The sequence below is a fragment of the Sorex fumeus genome, unplaced genomic scaffold, assembly GCF_029834395.1.
Source record: "Sorex fumeus unplaced genomic scaffold, SorFum_2.1 ptg000079l, whole genome shotgun sequence".
In the NCBI taxonomy this organism is placed as follows: Eukaryota; Metazoa; Chordata; class Mammalia; order Eulipotyphla; family Soricidae; genus Sorex; species Sorex fumeus.
The window spans coordinates 5,157,191-5,184,098 of record NW_026606136.1 but is presented as its reverse complement, the minus strand read 5'-3'; the positions used below and the strand labels follow the sequence as shown (position 1 = coordinate 5,184,098).

The 26,908-nt window shown below is 40.4% G+C and overlaps 1 protein-coding gene across 1 annotated transcript in view; it reads left to right on the top strand.

Moving 5' to 3' along the window:
- The window catches only part of SH3YL1 (SH3 and SYLF domain containing 1), a 41,674-nt gene extending 15,073 nt beyond the window's left edge, over positions 1 to 26,601 (top strand). The window contains exons 3-10 of the mRNA XM_056130578.1: positions 2,230 to 2,343; positions 4,788 to 4,852; positions 7,381 to 7,493; positions 8,462 to 8,590; positions 10,100 to 10,265; positions 10,869 to 10,947; positions 20,236 to 20,292; positions 26,112 to 26,601. Coding sequence (XP_055986553.1) covers positions 2,230 to 2,343; positions 4,788 to 4,852; positions 7,381 to 7,493; positions 8,462 to 8,590; positions 10,100 to 10,265; positions 10,869 to 10,947; positions 20,236 to 20,292; positions 26,112 to 26,302 — 914 coding nt within the window. The 3' untranslated portion in view covers positions 26,303 to 26,601. The remainder of the gene's footprint in view (positions 1 to 2,229; positions 2,344 to 4,787; positions 4,853 to 7,380; positions 7,494 to 8,461; positions 8,591 to 10,099; positions 10,266 to 10,868; positions 10,948 to 20,235; positions 20,293 to 26,111) is intronic.
- Positions 26,602 to 26,908: the final 307 nt, after the last annotated feature.

Sequence of the window (26,908 nt, the reverse complement as noted above, 5' to 3'; positions counted from 1 at the left end):
GTTAATATTATGCTTTTGTAACTTGGGATTTAATTGGCTTTGAATATTATTCACTCCTGGGCATCTACTTTCTCAATTTAAGCGTCAGTTGCCCTTAGTTCCTAGCCCCCTAAAAGCAGGGTTCCGACAAGGGATCCAGGGCAAGCTGTGAGCTACCCTGGCATTGAAATAGGCCAGGCCAGAGTGCCACGATACTCAACTGTAAGTTTAGAGCTTGGTCATGGACAAATGTTGTCATGATCCAAAAAGTAACGATGAGATTAGGGCCCTGCTAGGGATAGGAAAGACTAATCTGGCCTGAGCATTGTAGTCTGAGATCAAGATGACCCCAGGAGAGCGGTTCTATAAACTTAATGTATCTCTTACTGTGTCCATACAAAATGATTAATATTATGGATGTTTTTATATGTTTTTTGGACTAAGGAGAGGAGAAACACACCCATATTTGCCTTTAGGCCAGTCGTCTTGCTGGATAAGAATCTGTCCTGGAAGTAGCTTCTCCTGAGGGAAGGACCTTACATCCGCTGATTGTATAATGATACCTATGTGTAATTGTTACCGCAACCCCTCATGCTGGGGGATTTAACTAGGTTGTAAGAGTGGGCTGGGGAATCCAAATTCCAGAGCCAGAAGGAGAATGAAGGGGGATCGAGGAGGAGAATGAAGTAGCATGGGAGAGGAAGAAGCTGGAGGAGAATGAGAGAAAAATGGAGATTGGAATGGAATAAACTTCAACTGACACCAACCAGCCTGGCCCTCATTCCTTCCTTCGCCTGCCCATTGCCATCTACCTTCCTCGGGTAGGGGAAGTGGCATGAGTCTACCGAATGCAGGCGGCGGGAGAGATAGACTGCTGCTGTCTTTTTGTGTTTACACATTAAACAATTAGGCTGCCCTCATAAAACCCACATTTTGTTTTCACTAAAAAGAAAATTGGAAAATTACTCAGAGACCATTCTATTTTCTTTTCCCCGGATTTGGGTGGATAATATATAAATGCATGCCTAATATTCCAAGTATGTTCATTTAAAAATACGCTTTTGTTATACCTAATGTTTATAAGTAGAGGCAACACTAAATATGAAACTCTGAGATGGATTTCCTGTCAACTTCTGGTTAGCAAAACAAACCCATGTGATGTGTAGTACTGCTTTTGAGCTCGATGCCACATAGTTATACTGTTTATTTTTTGGGGGGGATGTATTTTATTTATACTATTTTAAGAGACAAAGCTAATGGTCACTTAGGGTACTGCCTGAGAAGTCAGATGAGTTTCAAACACCTTAATTACAGACCACTCCACAAGCGTGTTAGCTTTTGCCTGAGAGTCTGTTATTACATTTACGTGGTTTGCATAACTATGTTAGAAATTTAATGTTTTTCTAGGGACAACTACAAAATTCTTTTTGTGTGTGTTTTGGAGTCTGCTTTGATATTTTAAAGAGAATATTTGACAAGGGACCAGATGGATAGTATAGTGGGTAGGGATCTTGCCTTGCACACAGCAGGCCCAAGTTCAATCCCTGGCACCCCAGATGGTCTCCTGAGCCCACCAGGAGTTATTCCTGAGCACAGAGCCAGAAGGAAGCACTTAGCACCGCTAGCGTATCCTAAATAAAAATAAACAAAAACAAGAAAATATTTGACTAAAGTGATGATAACTAAAAAATAACTTAAAAACTGTACTGGGATCTAAGAATAATTTCCAATTATAATTTTTGGTTTCTGGTTAATGCATTTTAATTCTTTGCTTTTTAAAGTGTGTTCTAAATTAATTTGACTCAAAATTATTAATTGTAATTCTAGATATCTATGAAATCTCATTCAAATATCTTGTTTATTTTAATTGTAGGAATTTTGAGCATTTGTGCTTTAGCATTTAGCAAGAAAAATAACATTAAAAATATAGGAGAAGAGAAAAACTTCCCACTCATCCATTACATGATCGAGTTATATTGATAGCTCACATGTGCCATTGAGAATTCTAATGAATGGCACTTAGATTCATTAGAGTGAATGAACGAAGCCTATCTTGCCAGCCTCAGAGTATACGGATTCTTCTCACTACGTGTTCATGTGATGAGACATATACTCCAACGCTCTCACCTGTGTTCAGACATGTATTGACATTCTCACCTGCCCATCTGTTGAGGTATGTACATTGACTTTCACCTGACCATCTATTGAGACGTGCATTGACTCTCTCTCCTAATTGTTTAACTTCTGTAGCCCATGTGATTGCCAAAGCAAAGGGTCTTGCAATCCTGTCTGTGATTAAAGCTGGATTTCTGGTAACTGCCAGAGGAGGCAGTGGAATTGTGTTGGCTCGTCTTCCAGATGGAAGTAAGTTGGTAATTCTTTACTTGAGAAGTAAACGTTCCTTGTTCTTTTTCGTTGTTTCTGTTTTGAAGTGTAAGAAGTTTCTTTGTGCCTCCTCAAGCTGTCATCCTAAGGCCTGAGCCCATGAATAAGCACTGTGGGTATCTTGGACCAGGAGGGCCAGCTCCCCTGGGGCTCTGAGAATATTCTCAGAGGCTCCCTGACAGGAGAAATTTCACTTTGCCCTGTGAACTTTCATTGTTTTTCCCCAGAGAAGTGTTCTGACATAGCCCCATAAATTTCTGTTGTTGTGGATGTATTCTTATTTTTCAGTTTTACGGTATAACCATTTTGATTTTTGGAAGTTGATAAGAAAGTAAGGGTAATCTACTATTATTTTCCCCTACTCTTTCCATGAAAGAGTACACAAGAAACAGAAGATTTCCCTTTGAATCAGGAATATATAATTTGTTTCTGGGGCAAAATTAATACTTAATTTATCAGAGATGAGATAAAAATTATTGATTTGAATCCCCAAAACCAATATTTATAGTAATATTTTAAGATGAATGTAGAATGTAACACCATTGTTTCGTATGTTAACATTTGCTTCTCAGTCATATAATTGAACACATTTTTCTGTTAACTGCTACTTTTTGGAGAGAAAAACTGGAACATTCAGTGGCCATAGAAAGATTTGAGTCTCGGGGCCAAATAATGGGGTTAAGGTGCTTGCCTTGTGTGTGGCTGACCCCAGTTCAATCCCTGTGCAGGCACCCTGTATGGTCTGGGGCCCCACTAGGAGTGATCCTTGAGCACAGAGCCAGGAATAAGCACTGAGCACTGCTAGATGAAGCCAAACAAAAACCAAAACAAGACAAAACAAGATGCTAGAAGCATTTTAAAAGGGAACATCTGGGCTGTCACTGGCCAAAGCACTTCACGGTGAGCACCCTCAATGTAAACCGTCTCTTTCTCAAGTCATGGGCTAACCGTCACAGCCCAGTGCCCATTTAGAGCAGGTGGTGGGGTCATCTGCACAGTGCTCCCACTTTTTTTCTGTGACTTCATGGGTAGCACAAGATGGTCAGGGCACTTCAGATGGACGAGTCTGGCAGGAGGAACTGGGTGCTCTGAGAGATACTTGTCTGGCCGTGGGGAAGCTCCCAGCCTTCAAATTCTGAAGTTTTTCTCCCCAACTCCTGGTCGCAGCTGTTCACTCTGCAGAGGGTGATTCACAAACTGCCTGAATGAGGCCCAGCAGATTCCCTGGGACCCTCGCCAGATCAGCAGTCTTCAACAGGGACAGCTCCTAATGTAGGAAACAGAGAACAACTTTGGGATTATAAAACACTGATTTTTGTAATCAAACCCCCTTGAGCCAAGAGAGATTAGTTCTGAGTATATAAAGCAATATCCTGTTACCTATAACACATGGTAGCCAGGAAAATTAGGTTTTGGGAACCAATAGGATTTTCAGAAAGTATTTTATCAAGGCTATTCCAACTTCCCCCAACAAATTAAATCATTTTCTTCTGAGACTTGTTTAACAGTTGTTTCTGTATTAGGAAATATGAATACACATAATCCCGAAATGTGCTGTATCATAGCAAATGGGATTATTTGCTTTGTTTTCAAATATAAAGATGTTGATTTTGTTAGAATTGTAATAATCTTTAATTCATAGCCTATTTCGTGTGCTTTACTTAAGGACAATGGGTGTCAAAATAAGTTTTGTTCTCAGAAATTCACACTTGGAGCAGTTTGGTATTGTATTGCCATTAGAACTAATTATAAAAACTCATGTAAATCCTGTAGCTCTTTATAGCTATGATAAAATTTAATGAAAGACAGATTTATAGCTCAAGACTTTGTAAGATGTTCAATGTTGATAGCTGAAATTTTCAAGTGCTGTGCTCTTGATATGGTTAATGAAAGTTTAGTATTTGGGTTTTGGCAGGTTCTTACAGAGAGAGATGTTTATGAGTCTATGGAGTCTCATTTCTAATACCTTTCAAACATTTTTATTTTTAAAGTGATAGATTTGTTAAAACATTTTAAAATAATAGGGCAAAGAATTGTCTTATTATTTTTGTTTTGAGGCCTTACCTGGCAGTGTTTAGGATTACTCCTGGCTCTGCACTCAGGAATTACTCCTGGCAGTTCTCGGGGGACCCTGTGGGATGCTAGGGATGGAACCTGGGTCAGCCAAATGTGAGGCAAGTGCCCTACCCATTACATTTTTGTTCCAGACCCAAGACATTATTTCCTTTACAACTCTTTCATTTGTTTGTTGTGGGATCACACCAGCCCTGCTAAAGGCTTACTCCTGGCCCTGTGCTCCAGGATCACTCCCGACAGGGCTGTCTCATTATTTTGAAGAGAGATACTGTTCATTTGCATTTTAGCATTTTTTTCCCCCTGTATTTATATACCCAGGCATGATTTTGTGTCTTGGCTTTTACTAGAGTGGTCTGCACCCTCAGCCATTGGGATTGCCGGGCTCGGTGGAGGATTCGAAATAGGAATTGAGGTGAGTGAGTGATGGACAGACCCACAGTGGGCCCTCGCAGGTATGTGAGTGATAGACACACCTACAGGGGACCCTCTCTCGATTCATGAGGGATGGACATACCTAAGGTGACTCTCCATAACAACACCTGGAGTTGATGCAAGAAATTTGAGAGATTTCCTGCTGCTCTTGGCCCCTGTAAGCGATTTTCTTTTGTATTCTTTGTGACTATTTTTCAAACAGTCTAATGTCATTGTCTTCATCCCCCTTCAGGAGGTAGCAGCCCTCGCACCACTGCTTCTCAAACCCTTGTTCCCTGCTTCTCCAGAGTAGCCCTCTTCGCAGTCTGATGTGGTGCGACGGCAGTTTAGAGTTTACTGATCCACAGCTCCTTCTCTTCCTGCACAACAGCCAGTGGGAGTAACTGCTTAACCCTGGAGCTAATCATCGTTTGTGCCAGAATCCATTTTTGTCACTTCTAAGATTCAAATTATTTTGAATCTTGAAGTGAAGATTGGCTTCCTATTAGTAAGTTGTGGCTCAGTGGTTGAGCACTTTTCTTGAAGTGCAAGGCTGTGGGTTTGATTCCTAGTACTACCTGGCCCCACTAAGCACCAAGCCGGGAGTAATCCCTGATCACTGCTGGGTGTGGCCCCCAAATAAATTGTTTCATGTTATAATTTGGCTACTAATGACTGGCTTTTATTGAATGGGCTTAAATTTTCACTAGAATATACTTATTTACAGAGCTCTGTTTGCAGGGATCATTATTAGTATGATATTATCTTTCATCTTGATGCTCTTTGCTAAGTGATTGGTAAATTCAATCTTATAATACTCTCAAGTAATTTTCTTCTTAAATTTCAGTCAATATCTTCCTAAGCCCTTCTTTTATGAGTTTGCTCTGTTGCTATAGTACTAAATTCCCTTGGCCTTATCAGTAAGAAGTATTTCCAGTTTATCTTTCCGTTTCTTCTTTTCTAATTTGACCTGATTTACCCCTGCTCCCTAAGTCTGTAGTAGAAAGATAACAGACCTTAGTTTTGGGTATCAGGACACCTTTGCTTGATCTCCCCAGAGACGCCCTCTGGTGGAAAGTCCAGATTCCGGAGCCACACAGGGAGTGTCTGCTTCAAGAGCGGGTGCTGCAGCGCGCAGTCCGGGGATCCGGGGCAGGTTGCACAGTGTGCTTTGGCATCCTCCAAATCATAGTTCTGTGAGAAAAGACGAGAGGCTGAGTAATGATGACTGAATTTCCTTGACTATGAGAATCAGGAAGGGCCTTTGGAAACGTGCTTCTGGAGTCATTGTGCACAATGAGTCTTGAAAAATAAGCAAAAGTCAGAGTCCTATACGCCTGTAAATGAGATGGCTTTTAATCAACAGTTATTCAACGATATGGGCTGCAGGGAACAGCAGGGTTGCTCTGATGCCAGCCCTTGCTGCAGCCTAGCCGGCATTCTTGCTCTGGCAGCACTTCTTCACCTGTCATGGAGGGGAGCAACCTGCCATCCGGGCTTAGTAACAGATTTGTGTATAGGGTAGTACTTGGAATGGGATAAAATATTATCCTTTTTATTGGTGACAACGTTATCTTCGCTGTGCATATTTATGCTTGCCATTTGTAGAATCTTCAAGGCCATCTAGAATTTATTTTTAATTTGCCTGGGGGCTAATTATTAAGTGGTAAAATGCCTCTCCCAAGTAGAGATGAGAAGGTCTGAGACTTGACTTTTTACCTCTCATCCATGACCTGACTCTGCTTCTCCAAGGCCTGTATTGCTTGTCAATATGGGCCAAAGTACCAGGTGATACTCTACGCCCATTCTCAGCCTCCACATAACTAATGACCTCTGTGCTCTGTCAACTGTGCTCCTGGGTGTAACCTAGGCCAGTCAAAGGTTGGAGAATTCATTGTTCTCATTCACCAACCAGTTCCATAAGAAGATTACTGGCCGTGCTCACCACAGGACCGGACCTGCCTCGAATAGCCTCTCTTTGTTTTTTCTTTTACATGGAAAGTTAAAAAATGGTTGATGCATTAACACCTTCACTAGTTATAAATTATAATTTATCTCCCTGATAAGCTAAGTAAAGTGTGCTGTGAACCCTTCCTGTGTAGAAGAATGTGGCCTCCCCAGAGAGCCAGGTTGAGAGTGGCCCAGGTTGAGACCCAGCCCTCTATTTCTTGGTCCAAGGGCCCTATTCCAGCTCATGCTCTTTGACTTGGCTTTCTTGGAGTGTCTAACTTGAGGGAGCACTTTCCATCTCCCCCAAGTCTGATGTGTATAGTGAACTGACCTCAGGAATTTGTGTCACCCCTTCTGGACAACCTGTGGGAGAAGATGCCAGGAGAGTTCCCAGAAGCTGGATGTCGATGCTCGTAGCCTCAACTCAGAGTGGGGTTGCCTCTCCCTCTTGTGAACCCTCTCTTTCCATCACACATCCATACAACTACCATGTAGAATGCAAATTTGAGTGTTTTTCAGTATATGTTCAGTAATATTTATACATAATTATTTTGAAGTAAGTGGGCTTCTACGTTTTAGGTGTCAGATTTGGTCATCATTTTGAATTACGACAGAGCAGTAGAAGCTTTTGCAAAGGGCGGCAACCTGACTCTTGGAGGGAATTTCACTGTGGCAGTTGGGCCCTTAGGAAGGTGAGTTTTTTTTTTGTAGTACTTGTTGAACAGCTCTTGGATAGTAAAGGTTTTAAAATGGTATATTGTTTTTCATTAACAAAATACTTGAGTTAGAATAAAAATTTCCCAGAAGGTTTAATGTTGTTTATAAATAAGAAGTTTGCAAAACACAGCCTGTGTGATAAAATATGAACATTACATAGTCCACACATAAGAAACTTAATATTTTGAAAATATAGGTCAAAAATATAGGCTAGTGTATCTACTGAAATTTGACATAAAATTTACTTTTAAGTTTAAAAGATGCAAGGATAGTCTGTTTTTATTACCTGATAAATAAGTTGAGCATCATTGATCAGAAGAGGAAAATGTCTTTTTTTTTAAATAAGAAAAATTCTAAAAAATAAAATATGCCTGTTACTTGATGTTTACATACAAGTATGTATATTCTTATTCTCTATTCAGGAAGAATAGTACTTTGGTTAATAGAGCAACTTAAACATATTTGAAACCCAGACTGCTTATAAAAGTCACACAAAGTAAATGATCTAAAAGGGTTTTTTAATTTGGGCCAGAGTGATAGTACAGTGGTTAGGACACTTGACTTGTATGCAGGCAGCCTGGGTTTGATCCCTGGTACCACATATGGTCCACTGCACACTGCCAGGAGTGATCACTGAGCGTAGAGCCAAGAGTAAGTCTGGAGTACCCAAAACCAAATGAAAACAGACAAATAAATAGAGTTCGTAGTTCTGGGAAAATTCAGTGTTAAGTGAATCCAGTATACTATGATTCAGTCAGTCCTGGGATGGGTCACATCCTTCTGGAAAGGTTTCTAGGATATGTCCTTCCCCTCAGCCACCCAGCGAGCCTGCACAAAGCAAAACACTCCAACACACTAACGACAAAGACAGTTTTGACTCTGTCTCAGATGGGGCTTCAGGCAGTGCTCTTCTAGGTGTGATACAGAGCCTTGGATTTTGCAGGAATTTGGAGGGAAATGTTGCCCTCAGAAGCTCTGCAGCTGTCTTTACATACTGCAAATCAAGGGGACTCTTTGCTGGCATATCTTTGGAAGGTAGCTGTTTGATTGAAAGGAAAGAAACTAATCGAAAGTAAGTACAAAACATAATTTTAATTTACTTTTAAAGCATGTGATAATAAAATAACACTTCATAGACTTACATATTTCTTTTTACTACAACAGTGTATAACTCTAAGTTTTTATGTTTAAAAAATTCAATATAAAAAAAGTGTTGTGTAGAAGGAACTTAAAATCTAGTAAATCTAAGACTTATAAAGGTGCTCAATGTACTGTCACTTTAACATTTTTAGCAAATTTTTCAAAATAGAATATCACATACTTTTACATGAAAGTTATATATATCTATAAGTATACTTATAGAAAATTTGAAAAAACAAAGAAAAAAATTCTACTCCTTTAAGATGACCCTAATTTCATTTTGCTTAATTGCCTTTCAGCATTTACCTCAGCATAATTTTTCCGCGTAATTTTCCTTTGTTTTTGCCATATAATAATGATAATATGTTCAATTGTCAATTCAGTTTTCCCACTTAGTATCTTTAAGTTTTTGTTCCATTCAAGGGTTCCCTTGTGTATCTGACACCAGATTCAGCTGCAAGCTCGAGAAGATAGGAAGAATAGGGAAAAACAAATTTTCAGAACCCTTTGCCTTTGAAAAGTCTTACTTCTGGCTTTACTAATTTGGGAATGATGAATTAAGGATGCTTTTAGGAACTTCTGATTCTAGAACTTCAGAAGACTATGAAACTAATGCTCATCTAAATCCCAGGTAAACCAAATCAAGTGCACTTCTTAACAAGTGCAGGGCTTCCAAAAATTCAAGGCAAATCGCTAAATAATTTTGATTCACATCAGCAGTTTAGTAAGTTACAAAGCCAGGTCCAGAGAAATAGGACAGAGGGTAAGCCGCTTGCCTTGCATATAATTTGATCCTGGGTTCAATCCTTGGCATATCGTATGGTCCCCGAGCACTGCCAGAAGTGACTTCCTAGCACAGAATAACCCCTGAACCTGGCTAGCTGTTGTCCAACATCACCCCTAGTCACCAAAGGAGATTACAAAGCCCTCTATTGGCACCATTATTCTAATAAACTTAAAAATAATCTATGAGGATGCATGTTTTTATAGGTATATTTGTATATAAGTGCTGATATGTTTGTCTATATGTGTTTGCCTATGTCTATATATACATACGTGTATGTGTGGATATGTGTATGCTTTTTCTCACTATGTGCATGTATACGTGTATTTGTATATGTGGGTACATGTGTGGGTTTACATGTTTATACATATTTTGTGTATTTATTGTATGGATATATGTGTGATGATTTCTTTTATTATTGTTTGAAGGTTGTCCAAATCTCTGTGATATTTGCTTCTCAAAGTGAGTTTTGAGAGGGGGGATGATTCTGGGATAGGACACGGGCCATGGCTTGTAGAAGGAGTTTGAAAGTAAATATATGAAGGGCCCTACCTACTCTCCGAGTAAATGCACACACACAGGACTTTTTTCTACACTGAACTCTAGAAAAGGCCTATATCTATTAAAAGAGTGTCATAATCTGTTCTTCCTCATTAGATTTTATTGCCGAGATATCCGTGCTTACGATATTTTGTTTGGAGATATACCACGGCCTGCCCAAGCTGAAGATCTTTATGAGATTCTTGATTCTTTTACTGAAAAGTATGAACACGAAGGACAGCGCATCAATGCAAGAAAAGCAGCAAAGGAGCAGAGGAAGCCTGTAATGTTTGATGCTCATTTTTCTCTCAGTCACAAGGAAGCTAGAAAATTCTTTTCTGGTTGCCTCATTCTTAATACCTTGCTACACTTCCTTTATAATCTCACTTACAAAAAGTTCTTGTGAAACTGCCGTGCAACTTTGACCTTTAATCTTCACCTATTTGAAGGAGAAATGTTTCCCGTGGTTGGGTTTCTCCGTGCAGAGTCCTTGGCGTTCTACATAGTGCTGCAGAAGTTGCTTGGGAGATCTGTGGACCGGTCAGCGTGGTGCCACCACTGCCTCGTTGGCTTTCCCCTGTGCAGAACAGAAGCACTCAGCTCTAGTGGCCACTTCTGGCTCACTGGCTGCTGAGCTAGTCCTCACACTTGCATAGGTTGTACTTGATGTACTTGCATAGGTTGTCAGTGGTCTGGGGTGAAGGAGGCATCCAGACGCACAAAAAAGCAGCCTGTGGACATGTGCCTGCTGTTGTCTAACCTGCTGTGCATGGTCAATAAGTGCTAGGTTCATCTGTCACATGAGTTCATTCAAAAGCAAGGTCTTACGTGCTCCTAAGCACAACATGAAGCTTTTAAAATTCTGTCTTTTTTTTGTTCCTTCCAGGCTAGAGAGTTACCTCCAGAACCTTTGTCAAGACCCCAGCGTTCCTCTGCACAGGTCCAAGTGAACTCTGATTCTCAAAGTAAATATTTTTGTTGTGATTTAAGTACAGCTCTAATTAATTATTAAGTATCGTTCAAAATAAGCCACTTTGTTAAACTTTGGAGCCAAATAGAAGAACTAATACTTAAGTGAGGAAAAAAATTATGTGTTTAAAAATATCACATCATATATTTAGAAGCCTCCTCTACATGGGGCAGTCTCAGTGAAAACTTGTTTTCATTCAGACAATGACTTTTCAGAGAGAAGGAAATTTACAAGGATATCTAAATTTTATAAATTATAGAAATAAATCTATAAAGATCTTCTCATTTATCATTTTTTTTCTAGCGGCCATTTAGATTTGAAATGGAAAAAATAGAAATTTTTGTGCCAGAGAGATAGAACAGCTGATCGAACTCTATGGCTGAAGCAGGTTTGATCCCCGGTGGCACATATGGTCCTCCGAGCCCTGCCAGGAGTTATCTTTGAGCACAGAACCAGGAGTAAGCTTGAGCACTGCTGATTGTTGCCCCCAAACCTATATATCTATATATCTATATATATAATTTTTAATTTAAAAATTTTAATTATTTTGGGCTGGAAAGATAGCACAGTGGTAGGGCATTTGCCTTGCATGCAGCCGGCCCGGCTGAGCTGGGTTTGATTCCTCCGCCCCTCTCGGAGAGCCCGGCAAGCTACCGAGAGTATCTCGCCCGCATGGCAAAGCCTGGCAAGCTACCCGTGACGTATTCAACATGCCAAACACAGTGACAACAAGTCTCAGAATGGAGACGTTACTGCGCCCACTCAAGAAAATCGATGAACAACGGGAGGATAGCGCTACAGTGCTAATTATTTTAATTTTAGGCACTGTGATTTACAGTACTGATAATGTTAGTATTCCTTACATAAAACATAGTAGTACCACACCCTCCACTGTCCACTTTTCTCTACCATTGTCTCAGTGCCATTCAGCTTTTTAATTACAGCACTGTAGCACTGTAGCAGTGTCTTCCCATTCATCGATTTGCTCGAGAGGGCCGACTTACGTCTCCATTGTGAGGCTTGTTGTTACTGTTTTTGGCATATCGAGTATGCGTCACAGGTAGTTTGCCGGGCTCTCCAAGAGGGGCAGAGGAATCAAACAGTGCAAGGCAAATGCCCTACCGCTATGCTATCGCTCCAGCCAACACCATTATTTTTTCACTGGTAAAGTTTCATTGGTATGTATGTTGTGAATCTTAAAGGGATTTCCTTTGTATGTGAGCTCTTCTTTGGTCTTGTTGCTTGTAATATTCTGTCTCTGTCTTGGTTTTTGTCATTTTGATCACAATGTGTCTTGGAAGTTTTCCATTCGGATCCCTCTTGGGGACCCTTCAGGCCTCTTGAATCTGGGTGCATGGCAGTTCTGGGAAATTTTCATCTAGGACTTCTTGGACTGTTTTTTTTTTAAATTAGTGAATAACCATGAGGTACAGTTACAGGCTTACAAACTTTTGTGCTTGTGTTTCAATCATACAATGATCGAGTACCCATCCCTCCACCATTGCCCATTTCCCACCACCATTGGTCCCAGCATCCCTCCTACCACCCCCAGCCCATCCCCTCCATCCTAACCCGCTTCTGTGGCAGGGTATTTCCTTTTGCTCTCTCTCTATTTTTGGGTGTTGTGGTTTGCAATAGAGGTGTTAAGTGGCCATCATGTTTGGTCTATGGTCTATTTTCAGTCCGCATCTCCCATCCCTAGCGAGTCCTCCTAGCACCCTTTACTTGGTGATCTCTTCTCTATCTGAGCTGCCTTTTCCCCCAGCATGTGAGGTCAGCTTCTAAGCTGTGGAGTGATCCTTCTGGTACTTATCTCTACTATTCTTGAGTGTTAGTCTCCCATTCTGTTACTTTATATTCCAAAAAATAGTGCAACCTTTCTATGTCTGTTTCTCTCTTTCTGACTCATTTCACTTAACATGATACTCTCCATGGTGATCCACCTATATGAAAATTTCATGACTTCATCCTTTCTAACAGCTGTATAGTATTCCATTGTGTAGAAGTACCAAAGTTTCTTTAACCAGTTGTCTATTCTTGGGCACTAGGTTTTTTTCCAGATTTTGGCTATTTGGCTAAACATTGAACATATAAAAGTGCAGATGTCATTTCTACTATACTGTTTTGCATCTCTGGGATATATGCCCAGAAGTGGTCTTGCTGGGTCAAATGGGAGCTCAATTTCTAATTTTTTGAGAAGCATCCATACTGTTTTCCAAAAGGGCTGAACCAGTCGGCATTCCCACCAGCAGTGAAGGAGGGTCCCTTTTCTCCCACATCCGTGCCAATACCGGTTGCTTTTGTTCTTTTTGATGTGGGCTAATCTCTGTGGTGTGAGATGATATCACATTGCTGTTTTGATCTGCATCTCCCTGATGATTACTGATGATAATCATTTTTTCATGTGCCTTTTGACCATTCAGATTTCTTCTTATAGAAAGTTTCTGTTCATTTCATCTCCCCATTTTCTGATGGGGTTGGATATTTTCTTCTTGTGGAGTTCAACCAGTGCTTTGTAAATCCTTGATATCAACCCCTTATCAGTTGGATATTGGGTAAATATCCTTTCCCATTCTGTAGACTGCCTTTGTATTCTGGTCACTGTATCTTTTGAGGTGTAGAAGTTTCTCAGTTTAAAGTAGTCCCATTTGTTTATCTCTGTTTCCACTTGTTTGGCCAATGGTGTTACCTTAAAAGATATCTTTAGCTTTAATGTCATGGAGGGTTTTGCCAATCTTGTCTTCAATGTACCTAATGGATTCTGGTCTGATGTTGAGGTCTTTAATCCATTTTGTGCATGGTGTTAGGTAGAGGTCTGCGCCCATTTTTTTGCATGTAGCTTGGACTGCTGGTTCTTGGTCCTATTGCTCGGGGATTCTGATGATTCTATCATTTATCTGAATTTATCCCATAGTTATCTGGTGTGCTGTTAATTTCTTTGTAGATTTTCATCTTTTGTTGGTTTATAGAGGTTTTCCACGTCTCATCATGGAGCTCACTAATTTTTTCCTCAGCCATTGTCTCTCTACTATTGAGTCTTCATTTCACCATCAAAGTCTTCAGTCCTGTCTCTTCTGGAGGTCATCTCACATCTGCTCTCATGCCTCCTTGAACCTGTACCATGATTTCCTTGAGCTCAGTTGTCCCCGAAGTCTATCTGAGAGGTTATAGGGCTGGTTGGTGCGTTAGAGTCTTCTAGGCTATCATCTTCACTTCTTGGGCTTGGTGGGATTTTATGCAACTTCCACATTGTGTCAACTATTTTCTGGGGTGAACTTTCATAGTCCACTTCCATGAGAGCACTCCTAGGGAATCAGCCCCTGGAGGCTCTGAGGGATACCCAGGATTGTGGTTTTCCATAGGGATATTAGTGTCTTCCGTATGAAGTTGAATGAGTAGAAATCTCCAGTCACGCATTCCAGTACTCTGGCAGTACAAGATGAATTTAGGGCTCCATCTGGTCCCCTTAGAGTCTCTCCTAACTGACAGGGCTGGGAAGCCACTGGGAAGCAGCAGATTGGACAGCCAGAAGATCCTTGGGGAGGGGCTCTGCTGGGGCTTCAGGGTGGGGTCCTGTTGTCCCAGCTCCAGGCTGTGTCTGAAAGAGCTGAGGTGGGGCACTCACCTGTTCACTTCAAATATATAAATTTTATTGTGCATTCTTAGGAGCTCAGGATTTCATAAATTGGTTCTAAAATAGACTAAATTTATAAGATACCAAGTCTTGGATGTTAGCTTTCTTTCTGGTGCTCATGTTTATGGAAGACACTTGAGATTTGCATTTCCTACAGAGAGGTGACAGTAAATGGTCATATGGTAAAGTAGGTCATGTTTCCTGTGTTTCTGCTTATCATGTTTTTATGTACATATATAGCTTATATGTTTATAGTTTGTAGTATATTTATGTTTTCTGATCATTGTGCAAGACGCACTGAGCCTTTGAGAGCACCCATCAGACTCTGACTTTTGCCTTGCCTTTAAAGAGCTGTCAGTCTGGGAGATAAACCCTCTGTGAAAAATAATGGTGGTTTATGGGAGGAGGAGGCTAAGTGCCAGGACTCAGTGCCTAAGTCTGAGTCTGAGAGCCTAAGAAGAGCCTCGGAAGCTGCCTGCCCCTTCATGCTTTGTTCCCATCTTCCCCACTTCCCGTGTTGTCTCTCAGACCGATTCCTAGCAGGGCTTGTACTTGCCACTGTTTGCTACTATCAGGAAGAACCTCAGAAACCAGCTGACTCTTCTTTGTTATCTAGTCCCCCAACCCCCTTAAAAGTCTGTATTCTGTTATCTTGGGATGACTCATTTGCTTGGTCTCATATTTCTGATGGACAACAAGATGTGGGCACTGAATCTATTTTTTACTTCATGTCGAGTAAATACATAAAATTTGACTGCATCTATGTTTCATTTATTTTGGTTTGGGGACCACACACACAGGTGTTCAGGGGCTACTCTTGGCTCAGTGTTTGGGGTTGCTCCTGGCAGTACTCAGGGGACCATGTGGTGCCAGGGATCAAACCAGGGCCTCTTGCATGCAAACTATGTATTCAGCCCATCATCCTATCTCTCCAGCCCTGAATCTATGTTTTAAAATATATAATTCTTAAAACTTCTTCATCAAGACTGGAAGGATAGTACAGCTGGTAAGCCGCTTGTCTTGCATGTAGCAGACCTGGGTTTGATATCCAGTGTCGCATATGGTGTCCTGAACCCCATCAAGTGTGATCCCTGAGTGCCACACCAGAAGTAAGCCCTGCACACCGATGGGTGTGTCACCCCAAACAAACAACTACCACACAGTATTTTCTAAGAGTGACAGCACAGCAGATAGGGTGTTTGCCTTTTATGTGGTTGACCGTGGTTTGATACCTGTCACCCCAGATGATTCTCCAAACACCACCAGGAGTGATCCTTGAGTGAAGAGCCAGGAGTTAGTCCTACACACAGCTGGGTGTGGCAAAAAAAAAACCCAAACCAAAAATAAAAAAAAAAATACTCCAAACCAAAAAACCCAGTTTTGTAATTTTTTTATATCTCCTTGAATTTATCATTTTTATATTAACACATATAGACTCTTTTTTTGTATGTTTTGTTTTGGGGCCCCACCCAGTGATGCTCAGGGGATACTATGGCTCTGCACTCAGGAATAATTCCTGGTGGGGCTCAGAGGACCATAGGAATGCCGGGGATCAAACCCGGGGTGGCTGTATGCTAGGCAAGGGCCCTTCTGTACTATTGCTTCAACCCCCGCCTACAGATGCTTATAAATAGTTTCAAATGCAGTTTCTTTTTTCTTTTATTCATTTATTTCTACTTTCTTCTCTGTCTCAGCAGATACCGCACACTTTCATGCTTATTCCAGAAGTTCTTGTGAATGAATGCATGCTGTGCCTTCACAGATACATATGGTATACAGAGTACACAGATCATATGGTACACAGAGATACACAAATATACATGGTATACAGATACACATGGTATATGGAGATACTCAGATACACTTGGATTGATATTTGTTGTTGTCTCACAAAAATGCTATTCTGTTGTACACATATTACTTTATATATATATACATATATATTTTGGTTGTTATGCTCAACCACACTTCATGAAAATCTTAGAAGTCAACTGATATAGCACAATGACTATTTAATATTTTACGGTACATATTTATAGATTTAGCTACTGTATTACTGATAGGTATTAACTTATTTTGGCCTTTTTTACATGCCAGACAGTGCCACAATTAATATATTTTTAAGTTAATGTATCTACACACTGTCATCTTTTAAAAAAGATAATTACCAGGAATGATTATGACAGGATTAAATAGATTTTTTTTGTATACCCATCTGTCCTCAGGGCTTGCTGCTGTCTCTTCACTCAGGGGTCACTCCTGGCAGTGCTCAGAGACCATATGTGGTGCCAGTGATAGAACCTGAGTCAGCTACAAGCAAATCAAGTACCTAATCCAGTGTATTTTCTCTCCTGCTCCAGAATTAAAAAAATTTTTTTAATCAGACTTGGTAGATTGCTCTTTCAAAGATGTTATGACTACACCAGTCCTATCATTAGTCTCTCACTATAATACTCCCCACTGTAACAGTCTTCATCTTATTCAATCCTGCATCTGTATTCCCTGCCATGTATGTTGGGCCATGTTGGCTTTCCCTTTCCCTTTCATGTATGTTGTTGCCAAATAAAACTCCCACAATACAGATACCTCTTCATATACTAATTCCCCCATACAAACTCCCTAGCATATCCATACCCCACTATGGGTACTCTCTACCATGTACACTCATCATTGTATACATTCTCCACCTTATGTACTATCCCCATGTCCATGCCATCATATTTATTCCCCACCATACACCCTCAGCATGTCCATGCCCTGTCATATACATTCCTCACCATGTACATTTCCCGTCATATACATGATCCCATGTCTACTTCCTACCATGTGCACTCTCCACCATATACGTTCCTCACCATGCACAACTCATCTCATACATGTCATGTATGTTCCCCACCATGTACATCCCCTATTGTATGCCCTCCCTGCCACGTATATGCCCCACCATACACATTCCCCACCATGGACACTCCCTGCCACATGCACCTCTCACGACATACACCCCCATATACATTTTCATCATTATTAGTGTTGAGGCATTTCTCAGTAAGTTTGAAGGTTACTTGTATCTCATTGTTGTCAGATTGCATTTTCATTTTTCTATTAGTGCCATAAGCTTTTTCATATAATGAATTGCTAATATTTTGGATTTATTCTTTTCTGAAAGGTCTTCATTTTACTGGTTCACTCTTTTCCTATAGATTCTTTATTTTCTCAAGCACTTTATGTATTAAATAGGGGTTTGTTGTAACCTAAGTTGCGTTTATTTCTATGTGTACTGTGGATCTTATTTTTATATTTTGCTATATGAAAGTTTTAAATTTTATGTAGGAATAAGCATCTTCTAAATATAGATTTTGTATTTTTCAATCATTTTTATGGCATTCCCACTTTCTATACAACCCTGTATTTAGGATCTAGATTTTCTTGCAGTATTTTTATTTTTGCAGTTACTGGATACTAATACTTCATTGCATTTTTAACATAATTTTATTAATTATTCCCCCTCTAATATTCAATTTTAGTTAAAGTAATAGTATTTTATATTCTATGCTTTTTTAAGGTCTTAATTACAATAACATGTATGTATATGTTAGTTAATTTGACATCGGTAGAATAATCTTTCCATTCTTTTCCCATTTTAGATTATTTTATGTTTTTATAGGATTTCATTGTTTCTTTGCCTTTGTGATTAAATTCACTCCCACGTGTATGATAATTTTGATTATCTGTATTAAATGGGCTGGAGCAATAGCACAGCGGTAGGGTGTTTGCCTTGCACGCAGCCAACATAGCCGACCCGAGTTCGATTCCTCCGCCCCTCTCGGAGAGCCCGGCAAGCTACCGAGAGTATCTCGCCCACTCGGCAGAGCCTGGCAAGCTACCCGTGATATATTTGATATACCAAACACAGTAACAACAAAGTCTCCAGTGGAGATGTTACTGGGCCCGCTTGAGCAAATCAGTGAACAACGGGAGGACGGTGATAGTGACGTATTAAATGGAATATGTTTTATCATTTATATTTGAAGGTGCTTTTTTCTAATAGTTAAAATCATAATTTGCATATGTTTTGTCTTATGTCTTGTCACCTACTTACAATCTAATTTCTGCACAGTTTTTATTCAGGATATTTGGTTTTAGTTTTGTGTTATCAGGGATCAAATTAGGGTTTCCTGTATACCAGCCATGTGCTTTTACCACTTGCCACATCAATTTTTTAAAATTTGCTTTTGTTTCTTCTTCTCCAATTTGCCAATTTATATATTAATATTATTATGTACACAAAATTCTCAGGCTAGTATCTTCAAAGTACAGGTACATGAAAAGTTGTTAAAAGGGTGCTTTAGAAAGTACATGAAGAGCATCAGAGAGTATGTAGATACCTTAGGGGTACATGGAAAATATCAGAGGGTATGTGGGTACCTTAGGGGCTCATGGACAATGTCAGAGGGCCAGAATTTATGAGCCAGAATTTCAGAAATAAATTCTATACCTCTAGCTTCAGACATGTTCTTTATTAATGCTGGCGAAAGCACTCATTTATTCTGAATCACCCTTTCATGTCTGTGCTCAGCGTAGACCCAGACTGTCCTGAATTGTCCGGTACTACTGCCACCCACGTATGAGAGCAGTAACCCTACTGGAAGTGTGAATCCTAATAATGGCGCAGTGAGGGCGTAGTTCTAATGAGCCAGAAGTGCTTTGTTACGAGGTGATTTTCCCCTCTCGGAGAGCCCGGCAAGCTACCGAGAGTATTCGATATGCCAGACACAGTAACAACAAAGTCTCCAATGGAGACGTTACTGGGCCCGCTCGAGCAAATCGATGATCAACGGGAGGGCCTTTTCCTTTCTTGAACAAAGCTGAAAAAAAAATCTAATGGAATTGTCCTCTGAATTTATAACAATAGTGATAAATATTAGCATTAAATATTATTTAAAAGATCACATAGATATTATCACCCAGACAAAAAGTTGACTCTTACTGTTTTATTATTTTATAAGTATTTATTTTTTGGAATAGAAAACTGTTATTGCTTTTATTTCTATATCAGAAATAATTTAAATAATTTGTTTGTTGCAAAGCATCTTTTAGACTCTAGTTTTTATAAGAATCGGCTTTTTTTTTTTTGCCACCAGTATCTTAAAAAAGTAGGATGCTAAAATGGTATTTGAACTTCTGGCGATAGAATTTATCATCCTGTGCATGTGAAATAATTTTTAAAAAGTCTTATTGATATATCTGAAGGGTTTTTTGGTCCGTTTTGGGCACACACCCAGCACTGGTAGGGGCCACTCCTGGTTCTGTGTTTAGGACATAGTTCCTGTAGGAGGCCATGTGGGACCAGGGATCTAACTTGGGCTCCTATGTGCAAGTATGTGTTTAGCACCTGAACTGTTTCTCTGATCCAGTTTGTATACTTCTGGATTATACCAACAGCAGGATTTTCTCCTCTGTCTTATGCTTGGTTTGTTTTTGGCTATATGAGGCATTTCTTTAGATTTAATGCATTATCAATGATAGTGTTTTTAATCAATTATAATGACTTAAACGTATTTTCATAATAAGGGCAAGATTTGGTATTGTTGGATAATTTATATACAACATGCTAATAAGTTTTCTGAATTCCCCCTCTTTTTTTGGCAGATACCAGAAATGAATATAAGCTTTATCCTGAACTTTCTGGCTTTGGTGAAAGACTTGGTAAGTAAAACTATATGTTAAAAATTATTCCTATCAGGGCTGGAGAAAGAGCACAGCGGGTAGGATGTTTGCCTTGCACGCGGCCAACCCGGGTTTGATTCCCAGCATCCCATATGGTCCCCCGAGCATGGCCAGGAGTAATTCCTGAGCGCAGAGCCAGGAGTAACCCCTGTGAATTGCTGGGTGTGACCCAAAAAGCAAAAAAAAAAAATTATATTCATTTCATAATGACTTAAAGTATTTTCATAATAAGGTTGTAATTGGCTGGTTATAAAAATCATGGGAAATGGGAAATTATTCAACAGTCCTTCTTTGATTTGGGATATTCAAATTAATCTTTTAATAAACATTTTACTTCCAAATGCTATACTGTTCTCTTACTCTATTTGAGACCCGGTTGGGGGGCAGGGCTTCCAGGCATCCTTGCCTGGAGAAGCCTCATTCTGGATTCAGTGCTGTACCCTCTCCACTCCACAGAGCGCTAAGGTCTGGCCACGAGGGCCTTTGCTAGCTGATTGTAGGGAAACTGTAGCCAACAACTTCCTACCTACAGCCTCTTTATGTGTGTCCTTTCCATTAATTTCACATTTTTCCCCAGTTTCTTTAAACACCATGGTTTGCAGAGTTGCACATGATGATTTGTCAAAGGGATTCAGTGTGCCAGCACCAATCCCACAATCACTGTCCCCTCCCCTCGACCATTCTCTTCATTTTTCCACCCAGCCGGCACCCATAGCAGGCCCACAATAGTTTATTTTATATTGCTTGTTACCACTAAATTGCTAAAGTAATGATCAAAAAATATTCCAGTAAAAGGAAATTTCTGAAAATTGTTATATCTCACAATGGGGACATTAAGTCCTTGTCTGATTGTTCACTAAGTTTTTGCTGCAAGTCAAGCTTCTGTGTTAATATTTTTGTTAGTTGAGATTAGTTGGCTTCTCCATTATATTCCTACTCAATCTGGTGTGTTCCTGCTGGGATGTGAGTATTGTAGAGTTTGGAGATGTCACTCTGGAAAATCCAGAGCATCTAACAGGGCAGTCTGGCAAAGGCAAGGAGGCAGCTGTTAGGGCGTGGTGGGGTGGGGACTTGGCCCACCCGTCTCCTGATACCATGCTGGAACAGGTATCCTAGGAATTTTTGCGGCTAGTTGATGTCTTTTGAGATTTATTCATGCGATTCTGGAACAAGGCCGGTAGATGAGCTTACATGGTGGAGGTGGTGGAACATGGGTGTAAATTCACACTTTTAAGGAGTTTTTTCTTCATGTTCAAATATTTTTCTGTTTCTAGGGAATAATCCATAAAACTTACTAGGATTTCCTAGGAGCAAAACAATGCTTCGAACTGTCTTCAGTGTACTTTAGAAAATACTCTTTGAAAGAGTTAGCACTGTAGCACTGTCATCCTGTTGTTCATTGACTTGCTCGAGTGGGCACCAGTAATGTCTCCATTTGTCTCAGCCCTGAGATTTTAACAGCTTCTCCTCTTGTCCTTCCAACTCTGCTGTGTTGGAGGCTCTTTCAGGGTCAGGGGAATGAGACGTGTTATTGTTACTGTTTTTGGCATATCAAATACACCACGGGTAGCTTGCCAGGCTCTACTGTGCGGGCAGGATACTCTCGATAGCTTACCGGGTCTCCAAGAGGGAAGCGACCTCAAATTGCTTTTACAGGCACTCCAGGAAATACTGCATCACTCTCTTCCGGGTGCATTATTTTCTAGTCTTTGGATCTTGGCTGTTGATGAGATTACATGGTGCCTGGGTGGTTTGTGTGTGTGACTCCCAAGCTACTGGAAAACTGGGGGTCTGGGTGGAGGAGGCCCAGCCCTGATCCGAGCAGGCTTGGAGATCTCATCCACGGGTCCTGCATACCTGGGTTCCTCTGCGGTTCCTTCATGCATGAGACTAGTCTGAGAGTGTGGAGAGTGACCTTGAGCTGTGGCTGGGTTCTGGAGATTTTCGGCTACCGGGGCTCTGCTTGGGACTCTGCTTGGGGAAAGAGTTAGCAATCACTTATGTGAGTGGAACCCATGAGGGCAAAGCTTCCACTGCTGGGGAGCAGCTACTTAGAGTTCCCATCTCCAAGTCGCAGGACAGTGATGGCTGGAGATCTGACCTTCATATAAATAGATTATCCAGAAAACTAGGTGCCCATTTAAAAAAATTGTAAAAGTATGTCTAAATGCCTCTTAAGCAAAGTCACATGAAGAGAATTCTCTTCTGATGGATTTAAAGTTTCTGGGTGGTTTTTTTCCCTCTCAATTTTATTTTCCCCTTACGCTTTATATAAACACTATGGTTTACAAAGTTTTTATTACAGACATTCAGTATACCAACACCAATTCCACCACCATTGCACCTTCCCATCACCATTATAACCACTTTTCCCCAGCACCCCTTAAGCCTGTCCCTGTAGCAGGCCCTCAATAATATATTTTATATTGATTGTTATAATTTTCTAAAAGAATAATGAAAATGTGTTTCCTTAGAAGAAAGATAGTGAAGATTGTTATATCTCACCATGGAGCTATCAAGCCTTGGTATAAGATTTACCAAAATATTGTTACAGGGTAAGCCTTCTGTGTTGACATTTTTTTAATTGAGATTGGATACTTCCTATAGTACATCCATCCAATCTGATGTGCTACTCCTGGTTTATCAGTGTTGTAGAGTTTGAGCTGTCACTCCAGGAATCCAAAATTTTAACAGGGTGATACAGCTGGAGTTAAATATTTAACTGGATGGCAGATTTGGGCCATGTGTGTGATTGCCGGGGCTCCTGGAAGTACAGGGAGTTGGGGGAGGTAGCCTGTCCCTGACTCTGTGAAAGCCTGGAGATTTTAGTCACAACCCAAATACCTGAGTTTTTCCCAGATTAATTTCTGGGTGAGGCTCATCCCGAGCAGTGAGGTTCATCCAGGAGCACGGTGGCAATTGTGGAGGATGGAGGTTTTTAGCTGCAGGGTCCCTGTTTGGGCCGATGCTGGGCTCACCTGACCCCTCCAGGGTACTTTGTTGACTCAGCCTTGTGCAGGGGCCGGGCGAATCTCTGAAACTTGTTGATCTCACTTGATATTTATTTATGAGTCTCTGGATCATGGCCTGTGAAAGAGCTTCCATGGTGCTGGAGCTGGTTTGTGGACATGACTGGATTTAAGGTTTCTGGCTTTCTCTGGCTTCCAGTTTAGTTTACATGATTTGTTGCACACTTCTGGCCCTTTTCCAGATGATTCTTCTCTCAGGGAACAAAGCTCAAGGATGAGTGTTCTATGTGCAGATGTTCTGTTGGCTTGTGGCTTACCCTGGGCTGTGCTGTGGTCTCGGCTCTCTCTAAAAGGTCTTAAAAATGCATTTTTCTCTAGATTTTTATGTGTCTGCCACTCTTGTTTTGTTTCTTTTCTTTTGAGGTCACATCCAAGGATGCTTAGTGGCTGCACCCAACTTTGTGTGTGGAGGTCACTCTTGCCTTGGAGACCTTCTGCTGCTGGGCTTGGCAAGCCTCCTGCATGCAGACATCCATTCTAGCCCGTTGAGCTATCTCTTCAGCCCTTTAGTTGGTTATTTTGTGGAGAAAGTTATTTCATGGAAGTCATCTCTGAGGCGGGGGTCTTGGGCTGAGTACCTTGGCATACCCACCGGCATCTTCCTGACTGCCCATCCGACTCACCTCTGCTCAGCACTTAGAGGGGAAAGAGGGACCCTTAGCCCCGCAGTGCCTCCTTGCTGTCCTAGTTCCTCTGGTGTTGCCCTTCCCACCTTCTCATCTCTGCTCTATCCCAACTTCATCAGGAAGCTTCAGCTCAGAGTGAAAGTCTGTGATCTTTTGTCTTTATTACTTTAGCATTCATAACAAATATATTCTTTCTCTAATCATTCTTAATAAAATATATCCCCAAATTGGCAAAAAGACAGTAGCAGAAGCAACAAAAATCCTTCAGTTATCAGTGATGCCCAGGATTATAAGCATTCAGTATTATTTGTGAGGTTTAAATATCTCAGTGATACGTACACAAGAGCAATCCAGTTCTCTCTGAAAGTTCACATGACAAAGTAAACCTCATGGGCAAATCTAAATGTATCTGTTGAACACAATTTATGGCTTTGCAACTGCTCAGCTCCTGAGATGTACTGTCAGGAGTGTTTGGGAGCCCTGTCCTCATCCAAGCTTTCTCCCTTGGAATCACAGACCACCTCCAGCTCACTTCCAGGTTCTGGGATGTGAGTAGCAGTGGTGCCCGCTGAGAGTGGGGACAAGTGGGATGCACACAGACAGTGCCCCTCAGCCTGCTGCATCTCTGTAAATAGAGCCACCGATATCTGTGCGAATGGCAGTTGAGATGGCTGTGCTTCTAGAACTTTCTCTAATGTACATAGCTCTCATTCACTTTTCCCATTATGAAGGTGTATCCGGGAAGTGGAAGAGAGCTACTGGAAGGTTTTCACTTGGGAATTGAGGTTAATTGAGATTGAGCTTTGTATACGAAATTTGTAAACAGATTCATTGATACAAACCTTTTCAGAGTGAATTTTCATCAGTTCACATTCTGATCTCATGACAGTGAAGGCTGGTGGGGTTCAGTGTGTCCTCACAGCTCGTGCTGCTGTTGGAGCTCATGCACTTCTGGAGGTGCCTAGAGCCACGTGGCAGGCTTTGCTTGCTTGCATTCAGATACGCAAATATTCTCATTTTTCAGCCCAGTTCCTTAAAATTAGCAAGCTAGTACGAACTGTAAATATATGCAGAATATATTCTGTAAATATATTACAGAAAAATTAATTATGCCAGTTATATCTTTTAATGCAGTCACCCGTTATTACAAGGCCTCTTTCCTCAGGAGGACTGAAGCAGATAGCACGTACTCGCAGGAGCTGTGCGCGCTGCCTGTCCAGCAGCTCAGGCCGTGCGCTTCATTAACATGTTGGCTTCATTTCTGACAGGCAAGAAGAAGTTCTGATCATTGATTAGTACAGCATGAGGGGCTCAACTAACTCACTGGGTTAGAATTTAGTTATTTATGTTGTTAATATATTTGCCTGCACTGAGAGAGAGTCACCAAGCATCTAATTATCTAGTTTATGTACAGCACTTTATGAAACAAAAGTATCAAGTTCCATGCAGCTGAGTACACAGGAATGCCCAGTTTTTCATATTTTCTTGTGAATATATTTCTTAGTAACTTGATGGATCAATTCTCAAAGCTATCTTCCCAATAATATATTAAATTCAAAACATTGTAGACAACCTTCCTGATGTGCTAATGTGAATTTTATCTCTGTTTTGAAAGGATCAAGTAAGCACAGAAATGAAAACATCCCTAAAAGCTATGGGGAAATTCCCGTTAAAATAGCAGAATATATCTGAGCTAGAATCCTCAAAACAGATGACTACAGAGTTTGTTTTTTAAGTGGAATTTTTTATGACATAATCATGAGTATAAATAGCAGTCCTTTTTGAGTAGCTGTGATTCTTGGAGGTCCGTGGCCATGCTATAAAAATGGAGAAAATGTAAAAATTTTATAGTTACTAAAATCAAAACAGCTAGAACCACAAACGTTTGCTAAATACATCATAGAGGATATAATAGTAGGCAGTCTTATTTTGGTGGACTTGGGGAATGAATGTTGCCAAAAATTTGCTATTTTTCTAAAAGGAAAAAATAAGTTTGTTAATGTGGTGAAGTCAGGCTGGCCCCGCCAGGTGCCCTCTCCCCAGACATCAGAGACCAGCCCTGCAGTTGCTCCCGGATGGCTCACTGGGAGGGCTCCTGCCTTTCTCCTGAAGCAGTGACAATTCACATCTCTTCTTGTTTTAGGCTGTTCAAGTCAACCCATAGAAGTGACAGCACTGTACTCTTTTCAAGGACAACAGCCAGGGGATTTGAATTTTCAAGCTGGAGACAAGATCACTGTTATATCAAAAACAGATTCCCATTTTGACTGGTGGGAAGGAAAGCTTCGAGGTCAAACTGGCATTTTTCCAGCCAACTATGTTACCATGAATTAATGTTTGTGTTATTTTCTTCAAGTTTACATTATTTTCTTCTTTGAGAACAACAGAAAAATTATTTCTATACTGGAAGTATTTACTGTAAGTTATGTGATGTTTGATATAAGTGTAGAAATACTTATTTCAAAAACTTGATTCAGATTTTCTCTCTATATAAATAAGTGGCTGACTTGATATCTTTAAATACTTTGTACTAATTTTATCACATTTACTCTATAATGATACCTAGCTCCTTTTCAAGCATCACTAAACTTAATTTAATTATTTAGGTGGTAATTTTATTCTAATTTGGGAATCTCTCAGACCAGGCATGAATACCAGTTCTGATGTTTCTGTTTGCAGAATGATTAGAGAAGAAGAAATCATCATATATTGGGTATTAAAATACTACTTAATGAGTAGGTGAACCTTTAAAAATTGTCTTTAGATCAGTAGAAACATACTGTTACAAAAGCTAAACAACCATGCACTGGAAAATGAACCTCTTTCTTTTTTATGAAGGGAAGCTTCCTCATTTCTAGCAGTAGAACCAATTTCTATTGACATGGTTCAGTTCTCCCTAAATAAATATGTTTAAAATGCTGTTAATGTCTTGATTGGTTT